Source organism: Macrobrachium nipponense, chromosome 8 (assembly GCF_015104395.2).
Source record: "Macrobrachium nipponense isolate FS-2020 chromosome 8, ASM1510439v2, whole genome shotgun sequence".
NCBI lineage: Eukaryota > Metazoa > Arthropoda > Malacostraca > Decapoda > Palaemonidae > Macrobrachium > Macrobrachium nipponense.
Window position 1 is genome coordinate 80,691,982 of NC_087203.1, and position 16,698 is coordinate 80,708,679.

General features: G+C 38.7%; 1 protein-coding gene across 10 annotated transcripts in view; it reads right to left on the minus strand.

Moving 5' to 3' along the window:
• LOC135222880 (slowpoke-binding protein-like) overlaps nucleotides 1-16,698 on the minus strand; it is a 232,133-nt gene that overhangs the window by 43,519 nt on the left and 171,916 nt on the right. For 5 of the 10 annotated variants that reach the window (XM_064261248.1, XM_064261243.1, XM_064261241.1 and 2 more), the window contains 2 exons: nucleotides 15,570-15,640; nucleotides 13,875-13,946 (listed from right to left, as the gene is read on the minus strand). In XM_064261248.1, coding sequence (XP_064117318.1) covers nucleotides 13,875-13,946; nucleotides 15,570-15,640 — 143 coding nt within the window. Of the gene's footprint in view, nucleotides 1-388; nucleotides 444-13,874; nucleotides 13,947-15,569; nucleotides 15,647-16,698 lie in introns of all 10 variants that reach the window. The other 5 variants (XM_064261246.1, XM_064261244.1, XM_064261249.1 and 2 more) reach the window with 4 other exon arrangements.

Sequence of the window (16,698 nt, forward strand, 5' to 3'; positions counted from 1 at the left end):
TGGAAATCTACATTCTTTTCACATCCTGTGCTGTAGAATATTAGGGAGACTCCAGTTACCCACTTAACTAATAGTATTCCAGTCTCATAATACTCCTAATATCTACTTCATATTACTAGCTGTCATTTACTCTTTTTCTCACTATCACTTACTGGCTCATCTTTATTTAAAACAATATGAATACAGCCTGACCTAAGCATCTCCAACAAAAGCTTTCTGTATAGCCTTTTGGAATATAATGCACTGCAAAGCAGCTACTGAAAACTCATAATTCTTTTCCTCATTTTCTTGGGTCAAATTAAAATACACTGCAAAGCAGCTACTGAAAACTCATGATAAATCTTTTCCCATTTTCTTGGGTCAAATTTTTATTTAATAAATGGGTTACCTGTCGTTTGATGCTCCTGCCTCTTTCTTCACCTTCATAACTCATTTCATCACACCTAAGAACATAAGGTAAGTAAAGCATACCTAGGGCAATGTCGTCTTTGAAAAAATAAAGTGAACATTATTTACAGATATGTTTTTTAAAGTTATATTAAACCAATTTGTTATTTTGTTAAATTGTATGAAAGTCAGGTTATATTATCAGATTGTAGGAGAGTTTAATAGCCAATTGCTAACAAATATTCTTTTGGTTTCCAAAAACAGCAAAAAGTATTATTAGGAAAATGACAGCAAAATATTTCATACATTATAAGAACTTTTCTTGATATGCTACAAAAGAAAAAAATTAATTCCTTCATTATAATGCATTATCAGTATCATGTCATACTTCCATAAACAACAACCATTTTATTACAGTCGACCCCTGCCTACTTGTGGTTTCAGGTTGGTGGACTCACTGATTCACGGATTTCTCTATGGAACATATATACACATTATTTGTGGAAAATTCACATATTTGCGGTATTTTTCACTGAAAAATATTTGCTAATTACTGTATTTTCATATAATTTTCTTGACTACATGCACTTTTTGTGATGAAACTATTAAAATACTCAGGTATAAGCAATTTCAGAGTTTTTTTTTTTGTGTGTGAATATTCAGAATCAGCAGTTCTAAGTATTTTTAGAGGGGTTTTAAGTATTTGTGGGGGGTTGTGGTACACATCCCCTGCGAATACTGGGGGTCAACTGTATTTTAACTGCCCTCATTTCTTCTCTGGTACTAATAATTGAATGCTTACAAAATTTACATTGCGCAACCTTCTTATTCAATTTCAGAATCTAAAAAAGTAAAATTTGAAAGCAAAATCAGTCAGTTTGAATACTTGAACCTGTCCATGAGCAGATACATAAGTCTTTAGCATTTAAGAAACATATATCACTATAAGAATGAAAGCAAAAAGTACAAATTATGTATTTGCCTTCCTGACTTGTTGCTGATCATAAAGGAAAAATCATCCAACTGTATATGTATATACACTCATACAGGGCTACTTAAGTACGGTACCCCATAATTTTAACAATCTTGGATAGGCTTTCATAATTGGTGCAAAAATGAATGAAAACCAATGAGTGATTATTTAAAGTTAACAACAGTCATCTACATAATTACGTAATTACAACTTCCAGGGTTAATGAAAAGCAATTAAACTATGAAGATAGTGCTGTTGATGCATTACTTGTCCGTAAGGAGAGAGAGAGAAAGAGAGTGAGGAAACATTTTCATTATATAAGAGCACATAGCATCAACAACTTGAATAATATCTTACAAGACTTTGAAGTTCCACATAAAACTTTTGGGATTGTTTTGTAAGTCAATGTAGGTTACTGAAGGAAAAAAAAATCTCTTAATCTGAATAAATTGTAACTATCTGGAAGCTGACTTTGATGCATGAAAAGTAACATATGAAGGACTGAAAGTCTTTGGAGTGCTAAAAGTCCTTAAACCAAGAGCATATTTGTTAAACCAGCACTGAAATCATATATAGTTTTTTCAATCTATCTGAATGTTCAAACTAAGACAGAAAGCAAAAGTGAACAGCAAAAATTATCGAAAAACCGAGTAGTAGAAAAAGGATTTTGACGTAAGGAAAAATCTATTTCTGGGCGATTGGCTCGTGTCACCAGCGAAATATCCTTTAATCTATTATTTCTAGGGTAAATGTACTAACACATACCAGAGAATAAATAAAATAAAGAAAAAGGTCAGTATAACTGACTCGCTCACCCTCTAGGAGGGTGTCGGTATGAACACTAGGCGAGTGAGACCACTACCACGAGCCAAATGCCAAAAGAAATCTCCCACTACAAAACCCTCCAAGAGGGGAGCCGTCCCACAGAGAGAGCAGCTCGTACTACTACTACTCCATCCCATGCTGCCGACTGCTGCGCCTCTGGTGGCCATCCTGAAGTTAGCAGACAATCTTGAGCGAAGGGATGGGTAGGGTGGGATTTCGCTGGCGACACGAGCCAATCGCCCAGAAATAGATTTTTCCTTACGTCAAAATCCTTTTTTCTGGGCTCAGCTCGTGTCGCTTGCGCGAAATCGTACCAGAGAAACAGCACAAGATTGTATATAAGGTGAACAAGTAATAAAAAAAAATAAAATATGGTCTCAAATAAAAGATAAAATATAAATGAATGAATATAATTGCTAAAAAGATACATATACACAGTAAATTAAAATAAAACTATGCTTAAATTACCCTTAAAACTAATTATGTTAATAACATAAGGTAATTTACATATATATAGGTACAATGATTGCATATCATCAATGAAATCTGTGTAACAAAATGTATCAAAAGAGTAATAGCAATTAATATAAAAATACATAAATACGTTTGAGCAATCACAAAAATATCTATCAGGAATGTATATGACTTAATATACAAAACCCGTAAACCATTGTAATATGATGTATCCCCTAGCATAAAAATAAGGGGTTTAACATCTATGAGATCAATATTGTAATCATCTGTGAGTGTCCCTACCCGACAAAAGGGGCACTATACAATCATAAAGCAGCTAAGACACAAGGTGAATGCTAATGAACAAGGTAGGAATAGACGAACTGTTGGTGAGGCAGGTAGAAAGGAGGACTGAATCTTCTACTACAATTTAGCTAGAGTCAGGGAAACTATGTTACCCGCTGCTACTGCTGGAATTTCAGAGCTTCCAAGGACTTTCAGGTAGTGACGTTTGAACACTGTCGGCGATTTCCATCCGGTATACTTTTTTAAATCATCAAAGTTCATATGTTGGAAGTAATTAATTGAGGTGGCTACTGCCCTGACATCATGTGCTTTTGGGAAAGAGTCAGGATTGGCTTGTTTAATAAAGTACAGGATTTGTTGCCTGATGCCTTTAATGGATAAAGTACCACCTTTTTCCCTCTTAAAGAGGGGCCCCGATGAGGATGAGGAGGTCCTGGATAGAAAGGCTCGTAAGGTTGAAACTGGACAAAGGGATACATCTTGTGGAAGGGGTAGTACCTTCCAAGGTTCCCACCTCATCAAAGGATCTTCATTCTTTGCTAAAAAGCTACGTTCCGGAGAAAGTAGAACTTCCCCTGTGGGAAGGAATTGAATATGATCCGGATCTCTGGATAAAGCCGACAGTTCTGAAATTACTTGCTCCTGAGCTAGGCTTAAGAAAAATAAGGTGTTTTTTCTTAGGAGCATCATAAACGAGCATGTGTCATTATTGGTTTCGGAAGCCAGTTTTAGAACATCGTTTAAGAACCATGAAACTGACGTAGGCCTCACAGAAGGCCTAAGTCTAGCACATGCCTTAGGAATAGACGAGAAGTAGGCATCCGTCAAGTCTATGTTAAATCCAAATTGAAATATCTTTTTCAATGCTGACTTGTTAGTCGTAATCGTGCTAGCTGCTAAACCTTTTTCAAATAGGATCTGAAAAAGGATATAGCAGAATTAACTGTCATGATTCTGATATCTGACTCTCTCAGGAAGGTTGCTAACTTTTTGACAGCAGCATCATACGCCTCAAAGTTGAATCCCTTTATCGGATTCCAGGAAGAGAATATTCTGAGGGTCAATATTCGCATCTCTTTTTGCCGCAAACTTCATGAAATCCATAAAGTTAGGGTTTTGAGAATCCCTGAGGAAGCGAACACAGTCTTCGTTTGTACTGACTGGGAGAGCTTTGGGACACTGGGGATCCGAAGGGGACGAAGCCCAGTTCCAGAATCTGGCTAGGTACCAATTGCTCTTCGGCCAGTCTGGGCTACTAGAGCCACTCGACCCTTGAATGTCCTGAGTTTGTTCAATACTTTCATAAGGAGATTCACTGGAGGGAAGACGTAAATCTTCCCCCAGTTGTTCCAGTCGAGCTAGGAGGGCGTCCGTGGCGTAAGCCAGAGGGTCCAGGTTGGGCTACATAACAGGTAGTTTTGTGGTTCGCTTGGGATGCGAAGAGATCCACCTGTAGCCCTGGACTCTTTGAAGGATCCATTGAACGAACTTTCGTCTAGTGACCATTCCGATTCTAGGGGTACTGATCGGGATAGGGCGTCTGCTATGACGTTTCTCACTCCAGCTATGTGGGTGGAGGAAAGATGCCAACTGAATTTGTCTGCCAGGGAGAAGATGGCTATCATGACGTGATTTAGATGACGTGACTTGGAGCCTCCTCTGTTTATGCAATGTACTACCACTGCGCTGTCCAGGACTAGCTTTATGTGGGAGTACTTTGGTGGGAGTAATCTTTCAGAGTCAAGAACACTGCCATTGCCTCAGTACGTTTATATGGAACTGACGGAACTGGGTGACCAAATCCCTGGACCTTTTTTGACTTGGGAGTACCCTCCCCAGCCGCTTAAGGACGCGTCTGTGTGGATGTGATCCCTGGTGGAGGGAACTGAAGGGGTACTGACACTGATAGATTCTTGACTTTTGCCCACGCCGAAGCCGATTCTTTAGAATCAGAGGCACTGAGGATAGCTTGTCCCTGGACCTGACATTTGCTCGTGAGCGCCAGATCCTGGTTAGGTCTTTCAGTTTGGCTTTCATCAAGATGTTCGTTACTGATGCAACTGGAGAGAGCCGAGGATCCTTTCCTGAGCTCTCCTGGATGCTAGTTTGTGACTTAGAAATTGCTTGACTGACTTCGCTATTTCTTTCCTTTTGGTAGATGGAATCGACAGAGTGTGTGAGGATAGATTCCATTGAATGCCTAGCCACTGAAAGTTTGACTCTGGAGTAGATCTCGACTTGGACTTGTTTATCTTGAATCCTAGATATTCTAGGAACTCGGATCAACTTTCAGTGTGGCCTTGTTGCATTCTTCGACTGATGGGGGCCCAGATCAACCAATCGTCGAGATACGCCACTACCATAATCCCTTGCGCTCTGAGCTGTTGCACTACTACTTCCGCTAGCTTCGTGAACCCCACCCTGGGTGCCACGTTGAGCCCGAATGGAACTACCTTGAAGGAGAATGTCTGATCTCCTATCTTGAATCCCAGATACGGACGGAAGTGTCTTGCAATAGGGATATGATAGTAGGCGTCTGTAAGATCGATAGAGGTGGTGACGGCCCCACGGGGAAGTAAGGTCCGCACCTGTGAGATCGTGAGCATCTTGAACTTGTCGCAGCGGATGGCTAAGTTTAAGCGGGACAAGTCTAAGATTACCCTTCTTTTGTGTGAGCCTTTCTTTGGCACGCTGAACAAGCGACCTTGAAATTTTAACCTCTTGACTTTGGCTATAGCTCCTTTCTGAAGGAGGTCCTCCGCGTACTCTGTCAATTCTTTGGAAGGAAGTTGACGGAAAGGTCTGGCTGGAGGTGGGTTCGTCAACCAGCTCCAACCCAGCCCTTTTGACACTATGCTCTGAGCCCACTGGCTGAAGTTTCCACCGGTGGCGAAAGTGAAACAGCCTCCCTCCTACCTGAAGTTCTTCATTGGTTCTGGTAACCACCTCGGCCTCCTCTGAAGTGCTTTCCCCTATTGAAGGGGCCTCCCGATCCTCTTCCACGAAAGGACCGCTTACCTCTGCCTCCCTTCCCGCCCCGAGCGGTCATACTTCTGAGAAGCTTGACTCTCGAAGGCTTGATTGTAAGCTGGAGAGATGGCGTATGAGGTGGAGGGTTGAGGCTGAGGGGATATCACATAAATTGGCTGTGATTGACCTTTAGACGTGGAGGGTTGGGCTGTCTGCACTAACGGCATTGCTGGAAAACTTGTTGAGGAAAGCGTGGTTGCTTCTTTTGGTAAGGTTGGAAACGTCTGGGTTCCTCTGTCCCTTACCTTTAGGTGTCAGGTCTTGCCCTCCTCCTAGCCGTAAGACCCAACGGTCTTTAAGGCTCTGGTTCAACCTCGTAGCCTCGCCTGTACTTCCTTAACCATAGCCTCTGGGAAGAGATCTGCGCCCCAGATGTTAGAAGAGAGTAACCTATTCGGTTCATGTCGAATGGTTGCCTCTAGCAGGACATGCTTTCTACAATTCGTTCTAGCAGTGGCAAACTCGAACTATCTGACGCACCGTTTGAGTCAGGGCTTTGGTCATAAGCTTAAAAATTGGTTCTGAACCATAAGCCATGGTTGCTACCTCAGACATAGCCATCGAGTTGATTGATCTGGCTAGTCGTGATTTTGAGTCAAATTCAGCCTGAATAAGACTATCTGGGAGCCTGGGTAGCTTTTCACCAAACTGCTCCATAGCACAGTCCGGTTTGAGTTTGCCAGCTGAGAATGTATTCGGCAAGTCTTCCCACAATTCTCCGATTGAAGGGAGCAACGGAGATGTGGGATCTGCTTCTTTCAACTGAGGCATGGGTTCCCCCTTCTGGCTGCTGAGATGGTCGACCTTGCTATCTTGGTTAGGAACGGGAGCGGGGTACTCTCATCCATTTGTGAAAATGGTAAAGGGACTTTTAAAATGGTTGTATCTTGGTGTTCGAACAATCCATGTCCTCTAAACATCTGAGCCATTCTCTCTGATCTGGTCTCGAGAATAGAGGACTGTCTCCTTTGGTACCCTATCGTCCCGAACCATAGCCGAAGGCGTGAGCCTTGCGTAGCCTATGAAAGGAGGCTGTAGGCCTTCCGGGTAGAACTCGAAGTCCTCTATTCTTCGAGTTCCAAACTCCGGTATGGAGATGAGACCATCCTGGAAGGGGGCGTATGACGCTACTCTCCAAGGGTTGTTCATGGAGCAAGCGTGGGAAGCGAGTCATACGGAGGAAGCTGAGATCCACTAGTGTTGGAGAGTGAGGGAGAGGCTAGAGGGGCTTCTCTTAGCCCGGCTATAACAGAATCCTGAGAAGTGATCCTGTCTGACAGGCGAGATATCATTTGTTCCATACTACTCTTAAGGGACCCCACTAGGTCGCCCACCTGTTGCAACAGGCCAGCATTGGAGTCCAAAGCCGGAGCTGCTGCGGAGGTGGAGGGGAGGCTCTGAATAGGAACCAAAGGTAGTGGAACTGGTGAAACTGCCGGGTGCGAGATCTCTCCTTGGGTTTACTTTTCGAGGACTTAGAGCCGGAGCTAGACCCTTTAGACCTGTCTGGGCAGGGATTACGAGCCGGAGACTTACGCGGAGGAGAAGAGACGAGGACGTCTTCTTCGAAGACGATGACGTCTTAGTCAAGGTCATCACTTTAGACTTGATCTTAGGTCTAACCGAAGCCTCAGGAGGAGTATATAATTCATCACCCGTAAAGCCTTGGAAGGATGGAGAGGTTTGCAGGGGTAGAAGAGACAGTCACACCAAGGGTGACCCTTGGGTACCTGCATTACTTACCTGACCAACAGGTCGTCTATACCTACCATCGGTTCAACATTAATATCCAGGGTTGCGACATCGTGGAGATATCCTGGTCTTGTTCAGTTAAGGAGGCCGCCAGCTGTTGTTGGATGAAGGCAATAGTCGGGTCCGCCTCTACTGGGTCGACGTACCCTGTCGCCTTGCTCCGGGAAAGATTAATAGTGCTAATCGTTCTCAAGTATGTAGGGCTGACCCTTGGCGGCGTTTTCTTGCCAAAACCTCCGACCCAGGCCCGCAGGGTAGCCAGTGCTGTATCCCTTACTGCCGGAGCCTGTAAGAGAGGGGCGTATTTTAGATTTAAGAATCACTTAAAAACTAAAACTTAGAGTATAACTTAAACTAGATGCCTTAAGTTAAAGTAAATGATGAAAACTTAAGTACTAAAAGAAGCGGGAGCAGCTACCGGAGATGGAATACTTACGCCTTCCCAAAAGCTGGCTCACCAGATCGTAACATATGGTACACGTCTCATGGTACCAGACCTGGATGTCCCCGTGCGGAGTCGCGCATGGAGCATGGGACCGGCAAACTTCGTGTCCACAGGGGTCCTGAAGTGTAGCGGAACATCCCGGATGCTCACAGTTGGTGGCCTGTAAGTGGGAAGACACATGAGTATCTTAAAGGGGTATCACTTACAGACTAAAGGACAAAAGAACTCCGTTACATGCCGGAGCTCGGAAAAAAATTTGGGCATAACCCCTCCCTGCATTGTTTGCTGAATAGGCTATAATCCCGGAGAGATCCGGTAAAATATTGAAAGGGAGGGGGGGGATGGGTTTAAGATACTTAAGATAAACTTAAAGATAACTTAAACCAAAATAAACACAAGCGAACCGGACTAGGTCCAGTTGAAGCGGAGTGTAGAACTCAGCAATACGGTAAGGTTAGTAAGAGACCTACTGTATGCTCCGGTCCATCTAATGGGTGGACTAGCTCCTTCCGCTGGATACCAGGACTCCGATCAGGGAGGAGCTCTAGTAAGGAGGGAAGGGCGAGAGGACATACAGGCTCGAGCTAGCCCGGAGCGACAAGGCAGTAACGGAGGGGGGGAAGGCCAGGGCCCCCCACAACGTCCACCCGGCCGGACCGAGAAGCGGAGAGGTCGGGACCAGTCTGGGTCTGTCCGACTCCCTAGCCCCTCCGGCGGAGGGGAGAGGGGGAGGCAGGCTCGGGTATGTGAGGCGAGCATGGCAGACCGGCCCACCCCCACCCCCGCCCGACTCTATGGAAGAGCGGGAGGGGGGGGGACTGGGCAGGCGTCTGGCTGTCCCGTGATCACGCAGTGACCACGAGGCGGGGTAAACTGAGATACGGTAACCAAGCCTAGGCAACCAACTGATCAGAGAGAAGCTATCGGGAAGCAACCTGAACTGAAAAGCGGTAGTATATAGGCCCACAGGGCTAAAACCAACTGATCAGAGAGAAGCTATGTGGAAGCAACCGAACTGATCAGCGGTAGAATAGGCTCTATGAGCCGGGAGCTAGGCTAAGCCAGACGCCAAACTAACCTAACAATGACAAAATATATATATATAAATAAAATAAAAATGAAAGAAAGAAGGTAAAATAAAAGCAGAAAAGGAGAAAAAATCCAGGAGTGTACGACTAACCCGAAGGCAAGTCTACCACTCAAAGCTAGTCAGGGGCCGATACTAAGAACCTGGACTAGGATCTGGATAGAAAAAAGCCTACATAAGTGATATACATGCATGCATGATAACCTGAGTAGACCTTAAACTAAATAAAGCGGATAATCAAAATAGAGCGTAAACGAATAAGGGATGTTCTAGGTATGGGAGACCAAGAACGAACCCATCACGCGGCAGGACCATGCTGCCATGCTTCCGACCCCGAGAACGTATTTATACCTAAAAAACGGCAAATACTGTCTCAGGGACGGAAAAAACCAACTAACCGTAAATACTGAGTACTTAACTTAGCTGCTGCAATAGCTGCACGCTCCATTATCGAAAATCCGAAGAAAGGGCACAAAATACACAGAGAGAAAAAAAAATAACACGTGAGACTCGTGCGAGCTAACTGAAAAGGATGTCCACCAGAGGCGCAGCAGTCGGCAGCATGGGATGGAGTAGTAGTAGTACGAGCTGCTCTCTCTGTGGGACGGCTCCCCTCTTGGAGGGTTTTGTAGTGGGAGATTTCTTTTGGCTTTTGGCTCGTGGTAGTGGTCTCACTCGCCTAGTGTTCATACCGACACCCTCCTAGAGGGTGAGCGAGTCAGTTATACTGACCTTTTTCTTTATTTTATTTATTTCTCTGTATGTGTTAGTACATTTACCCTAGAAATAATAGATTAAAGGATATTTCGCGCAAGCGACACGAGCTGAGCCCAGAAATGAAAAGTTTTAATCATACCATATTTAAACTGTTTTGTTTTTACATATCAAAAAACAAAAATCCCCAATAAGTCTGTAAATATTTGCCAATATATACACACACCTACTTACCACTAATTATATTACGTACTGAATGTAGCTAAGAGTGTGTTGTGTGGGTGCTGCATAGTAATTACTATATAGATAAATTACAGAGTATATATGATTATATATATATATGATATTAATATATATATAGATCTAATATATAATAATATAGATATATAATATATAATAATATATATATATATATAAACTAATATAAGATATATACGTTAATATAAAATACGTTATATTATACACACGACTTATAGTAAGGAGAGAGTATATATATATATATAATATATTATAGTTAATTATAATAATCTATATCATATATAATTATTATATATGTATATATATTATATAAAAGAACTATATAGCCAAATGAAGACAAAAATAGCTGTAGATTTTGCATTTGAAAGCATTGCCATAGAAAATGCTTGTAACTATAAAGCAAATCTAAACTAATTCTAGAAGTTGATGATAATGTACAAGAAAATAACACTTTGGACAGAATACATTCTTGTCTCAGATCTATTTTTGCACAAAAGAAATAACTGGTACTGAAATACTTACAGAAAAAAAAGCACCACAAGCCATTTCAAACATTTACTGTCGACTAAGTAAGTTCAAGTTAAATTTACTTACATTAAACATACTTTTGCATAAATAACAATTACTGTATAGGCTAAAAAAATAAAGTGTAATTATGGTACAATAAACATTTAAAATCCAAAAGGTAATACCTACTGCAAATTATAAGTGTACCTCAGACTTTCAAAAGTCATGGAATTACTACTTGCATTCAGTCAATATTCCAATAGTGTTTTCTACATTAACTTGTTCTACCTTTTCTATTTTCAATTATTATTACTGACTCAAGCTCAAAATGCCATAAAAATCTCATAAAATTGAATGAGGTTAAAATCCCTTATTTCAAGGAATAAGTCCTGAAACAATGGCCTAACTTTCTACCTTTATGTTGAGGTTCGGATAATATTCCCCATGGCTACAACAGAGCACATTTCAACTGCAATGAAATAACTACACCTTATATTTAATCATCTCATTAACTTATTTCTACTCTATTGAATAGTGTGGTTAAGGTTGGAAATGTTATTTTTTGGGTTTGAGAGTCCAGTTGTTAGCACAGAGTTATAGGTTAAACTTTTGTTTCTTAATCATCATTCAATGTTTTCTTTGTTGTTTTTTCCCCATATCTCACCGTTATTCTTACGACTAGGAGTGGTGTGATCTAATCCTTTTTTTTAACCTTTGATTACACTTTTGGTCTCATTATTATTTCTTTATGTTTGATACTTTTGATCAACCTTCTGCTGTAAATTGTTTGGTACTGAGGAGTTCACTTATTTTTGGTTATGATTTCTTCCTTTGAATTTAAGGGTTTTGTTATTTTCATTGAAATCACTAGTCATACATTCTGCTTTGATCCGTTACTTCCTGTGTTATTTCTGTCAAGCCTATTTTAAACTAAGTTTTGTGTGTAGAATTTTTGGAGTTATTGAAACTCTTAATTTCTATTAAAATTTTGCTTCTTTTAGTGGCAGTCCTTCTGTCTTCTAATGCTTTTAAGCTCTGTATTGCATATGATGGCTCAGTCTCTTCCAGACATAACATAGTGCTTTTGACAACCATTGATGCAATGGGGTGTGCCATGATTCCATAAAGCTGCAAAGTCGCTCAATCTACATAATGAATTATCTTGGATCACCGTTACAATTTTAAGCCGTATGGTTATATTTGCAAGTTTTTGCACTGGAGGGACTTAGGAATAGAGTACTGTACATACGGTATATGGTCTAATTTCTTGATTTTGTCCTGATGTTTTGATTCTTAGAGGTATAATTTGCCCAATATATATTTTCCACCAATACAATTTTCTTACAAGGTACATCATACATTTCAATATTGTCACTGTCGTACCATTTTTGGAAAGAATCCAATAATATGTCTTGTTGTTTTGTCAATTCTGTATCACCTTCCGTGTAATGCAGTTTTCTCTGCACTACACTATTCAGGGTGTCGTGCCTAGTACAGTACACACATACAATGTTTGCACTGTTAATAATTGAGATGGACAAATAATTTTTAACAATCCATTCATTCACTCTTCATCCTCCGACGGACTTATCCTTTGATGTACCATTTGATAGAAAGTCCAATTGAAGCCTACAATTTATTATTTCTGAATTGGTTTTTAAACAGAAACTCTGATCAAGTTTTATTCCTAAGAGGAGAGCCCAAAATGTATTAGGGTTGGACGTCATAACTATCCCTATTCATTTTGTTTTTTCATTTCCATCATTCCCCATAAGATTTGGCTTTCACCTGATAAAAGTTTGAGACCTACAGTGTCAACAGCATTTCTACTGCAGAAGTGATCCGATACATCTTTACTTGCTACGGAAGAGTAAAATCACTCAACTTTAGAGTTTTAATTTAGTAAGAGATGGCCTTGATACTTTTGTAGCTACATTTATTAATTAGTAGTCTACATGCATTTTGGCTCACTTTAATCTTTTATATTCTCATTTAATAGTCTTGTACTCCCTGCGTAAATTCTGGATGACCAGTGTCAATATCTATAAATTTCAACAAATTCACCCATCTTCCTTTTATCCCTGCCCTGTTTTATTTATGTGATGGGGATTTAAATGCATATTGAACCAAATTCTAAAATTTTCTCCCTTTCTAATGGATAGTTCCAGGGTTCACTCGTTTCTCTTCCCTTCCCTTCTGTTCTCTTTTTATTTGTTTAGATTTGTCCAGGCAGTGTTAATCCTTGTTCTAAGAAAGATCATTGTTGGTTGCACAATTTATTGCAACATGTCATCTCCTCATGCATTTTTGTTAATGACTTTTAGAGACTTGTACAAGAATGTTCATAAAATTCCATGCCTACAATAGATTAAATCTACTTTATACCTTTCATGAATACACATTTCTCTCTAACAGGAAGACTCCTATGTCCCATATTTGATTTCATCTACAATTAACTTTTTTTAGGAACTATACAATATAATTTACTCTATTCCTTATGGTAAACTGTTATTTTGCTCTCATGCTCTATAAACATTTAGGCCATCTATATAAGATCTAGAGTTTCTAAATGAATAGTTTCTGGAATGTTGCAACATGGCTGTTTTCTAAAAGTAGTTGCAGCCTAGTTTGCAATTTCTATTGCACACTAAAATCTATAACACTGACAGACCCTACGCTATAAATTGCTCATAATTTAGCAAGAAACTGACACTGAAGCTGTACAATTACTTTACCATATTGCTTAAATGGAATTGGAGTCCAGGAAGAGGCTTGAGATGTCTGCATTTCTAACGTAAATAATGGCCTAACCATATTTCCTAATACTTGAGTCACAATACTGGTCATTCCAGTCATATGCAGTACACCAAATAACACCAAGCCTGCTCGAGTGTTGGATCACTGCCAATACCAGAGGTATTAGGGGATTAATTACAAGTACTGAAGTTACTAAATGCATTCAAAACTACTGTAAGTACAATAAACTAGCAAAGTTCAACAGAGCTCATTACCTACACAAGATTTGTTATATTTTACACTGTTACATGGTACATTTCAGTTTTTGTTACATATGAAAAGCATTACTTAAGGTCCTACAAAAGCCCAGAAAATCTAGTGGTGAACTACATTTTCGTTACCTGCAATCTCTTCTGTAGTACCCGTCATCTACAGTGTCCCCACGGCTAAGAGACTGTGTACGTCGCTGCTGACTGAATGAAAAATATAACATCTACAAATCCTAGCTCCTTTATCATATCACCAAAATGTATTTTTGTTTAAAAAAAAAATGACCACAGAAGCCAAATACTGCATTAAATTACAGTATATCTAGCTTATTGTGTTAGTATGATTACATGTCATCCATGCAAAATTTAATTAAGAAAGTAAAAAATGAAAAAAGGAATACCATTACAGAAGCTAAAACATATAGAATAAGTACATAATGAATATATCTCCTACATTATGTGGTACTACGCATTGCAAAAATATTTAAAGGAAATACAAAATCATGATTTCTACATTTCCAATGATAAATTTATAGCAGGTTTCATGAGACACTTTTTTGTTTTTAAACAGAGTATAAGTTAACTATTTCCAATACTAAATCATATGCATGAAAAACTGAAAGATGATACATTGTAGAGTTTAAATTGTACATAAAAATCTTTTGAGCTTTTATGTACCTATTTTGTGATATTTAAATATTAGAACACAAAGAATAATATAATCTTAAAACAGTACTATGTATAATCATAAAAATATAAAATCATAAATACTGAGAATAATAGGATGAGAATACTACTATACATATTAAGAATAATATAAACATCAAGAATATAAAACAAGTTTGTAGTTATTAAATTATGGAAGAAACCTGTGTTGGTGCAAAACCAAATCCATCCTATGAAAAAATTTAAATCCATCCTATGAAAAAATTTAAGTACATATCAAAAACAATATATACGTATGTAGTGGATACAGCAACAATAAACAGTAACTTCAAAAAAGGTTTAAAGAAATACACAAGAAGAGGTATCTTGGAAAAAAAAAGATCAGTTACAGAAAAACCTTCTTTTAACATAATTTTAAGAACAAATAATCAAGTACAGTACTACTTTCAGCAAATCTACCATAAGCATTTCCATGAAAAGATTGTTCATAACAACATTGTTCTACTTTGACTATGCTATCACAAACACAAAACAGATTATTTCAAGTCTTGAAATAAATACAAATAAAATCATGCATTCCACAATAGCAAAAAGTTTAACCAGTACTTTATTGAACATTCATTTATAAAAAAAAAGTAAAAATTCAAATATGCAATCATTATAATCAAATAATAAAAGCTGGCAACAACAGAATTCATAGGACACATGTAAACTGAATGCCAGAAAGTAAAGCTAACACTGAATCAAAGGCAATAAATAAAGATTTATCAGTATTGAAAGTCAAAGTTTATTCAGGATTATTTTTCTTTATTCATTTCGATGCGATGTGATTTGAAAAGAACTATGCTTTCAGAAGACCCCACAAAAAATCAATATAACTTCTTACACTTGACAGAATTTATCGTACCTTTTTTATCACCATTCTATAGAATTTCTTATATTGTTCATTATTTCAGAACTGCCAAAATATGTAACAGCTGAAGTATATTCCTTTCTATTAGTATTTTCAATACTAACAGTACTTCCAAAGACTGGATAACTATAAAAGCATTCATACTGAGAGATTTGTGATAAAATGCCTATCCATAATGCAATACATCAAGACAGATCATTTTAATCTTTAAATAAGGACATAAAACAAATCAAGATGCAATTCCTTACCTCTTTTGCTTTTGAAATCTTCGAACCTCTTTCAAAATATTCCTTATGGTAGGCGAGTACCGTATCTGGAACTGAGACTGAAAAAGAATGGGTAATATTATTAACAGTTTTTCATAAACAATAAGTTACATATAGTTATCCATTACATCAAAGCCATTTATTTTTTTAAATCATAAAGCATTTAAAATCTTTAGAATTCTAACGTGGATCATAAGCAAGACAAGCTAGTTGTATTCAAGCCACTGAGTTTTGCAATGTTCTAAACAAACCCAGTTAAATCATGCTGATTTTAATTTCATCATCCTCCACCAGTAGTCAGAATCTTTTTCAATACATGGCCCAATTCTCCAACATGTTTACTTTTTAATCACATTGCTCCAGTATAGTAAATAACTGCCTGTAAAGACCTGTAATGGTGATGTCACTGCGTTCACCACTTTAGGTGTTAAGCACTGTGAGACTTTCCTTGCCCTGATTCATAAATATTCAGAACCCTGATGGGATAACAACTTCTGCAGAGTGCTGCCATAAACCATGAAATTTAATTTGGACTGTATATATGACAGAGAAGAAACACTAGCTGATGAGTGTTATCAACAACAAGTAAGCTGATCCTAACAGTACTGAATACCCAATGTCTCGTTGACATTTTGGAAAAATGGGCATTGAATAAAGAAATCTATGTTGGTATAATTTACAGGCCTTCATCACTGCCAACAATTTAAACTTTTAGCAATACAAATGAAACATCAAAATGTGTCTGCTGTATCTAAAGGCAACAACATTTCATCTATATTATAACTATAACACACCAGAAGCAAAAGTCATCTTAACAGTATGATTTCATTTATAATACTCAGGACTGTCACTGTATGAACCATACAGATGGTAGTGTCAATAGTACTTATCACATTAGAGACCAGAATGTAGTTACTATTACATCAACTATGTATCTTTTATCCCTTCTAAATACTGTATATTGTACTTATGTATAGAGTACCAGATAATTTACAATTTCATACTAATTCGATTTAGCCCCATGTACACCTTGTTATAAACACAGCATTCATGCCTTACATTAAACAAATATATAAATAGTTTATGTAAAAGACTGGATTAGAAATGTGTA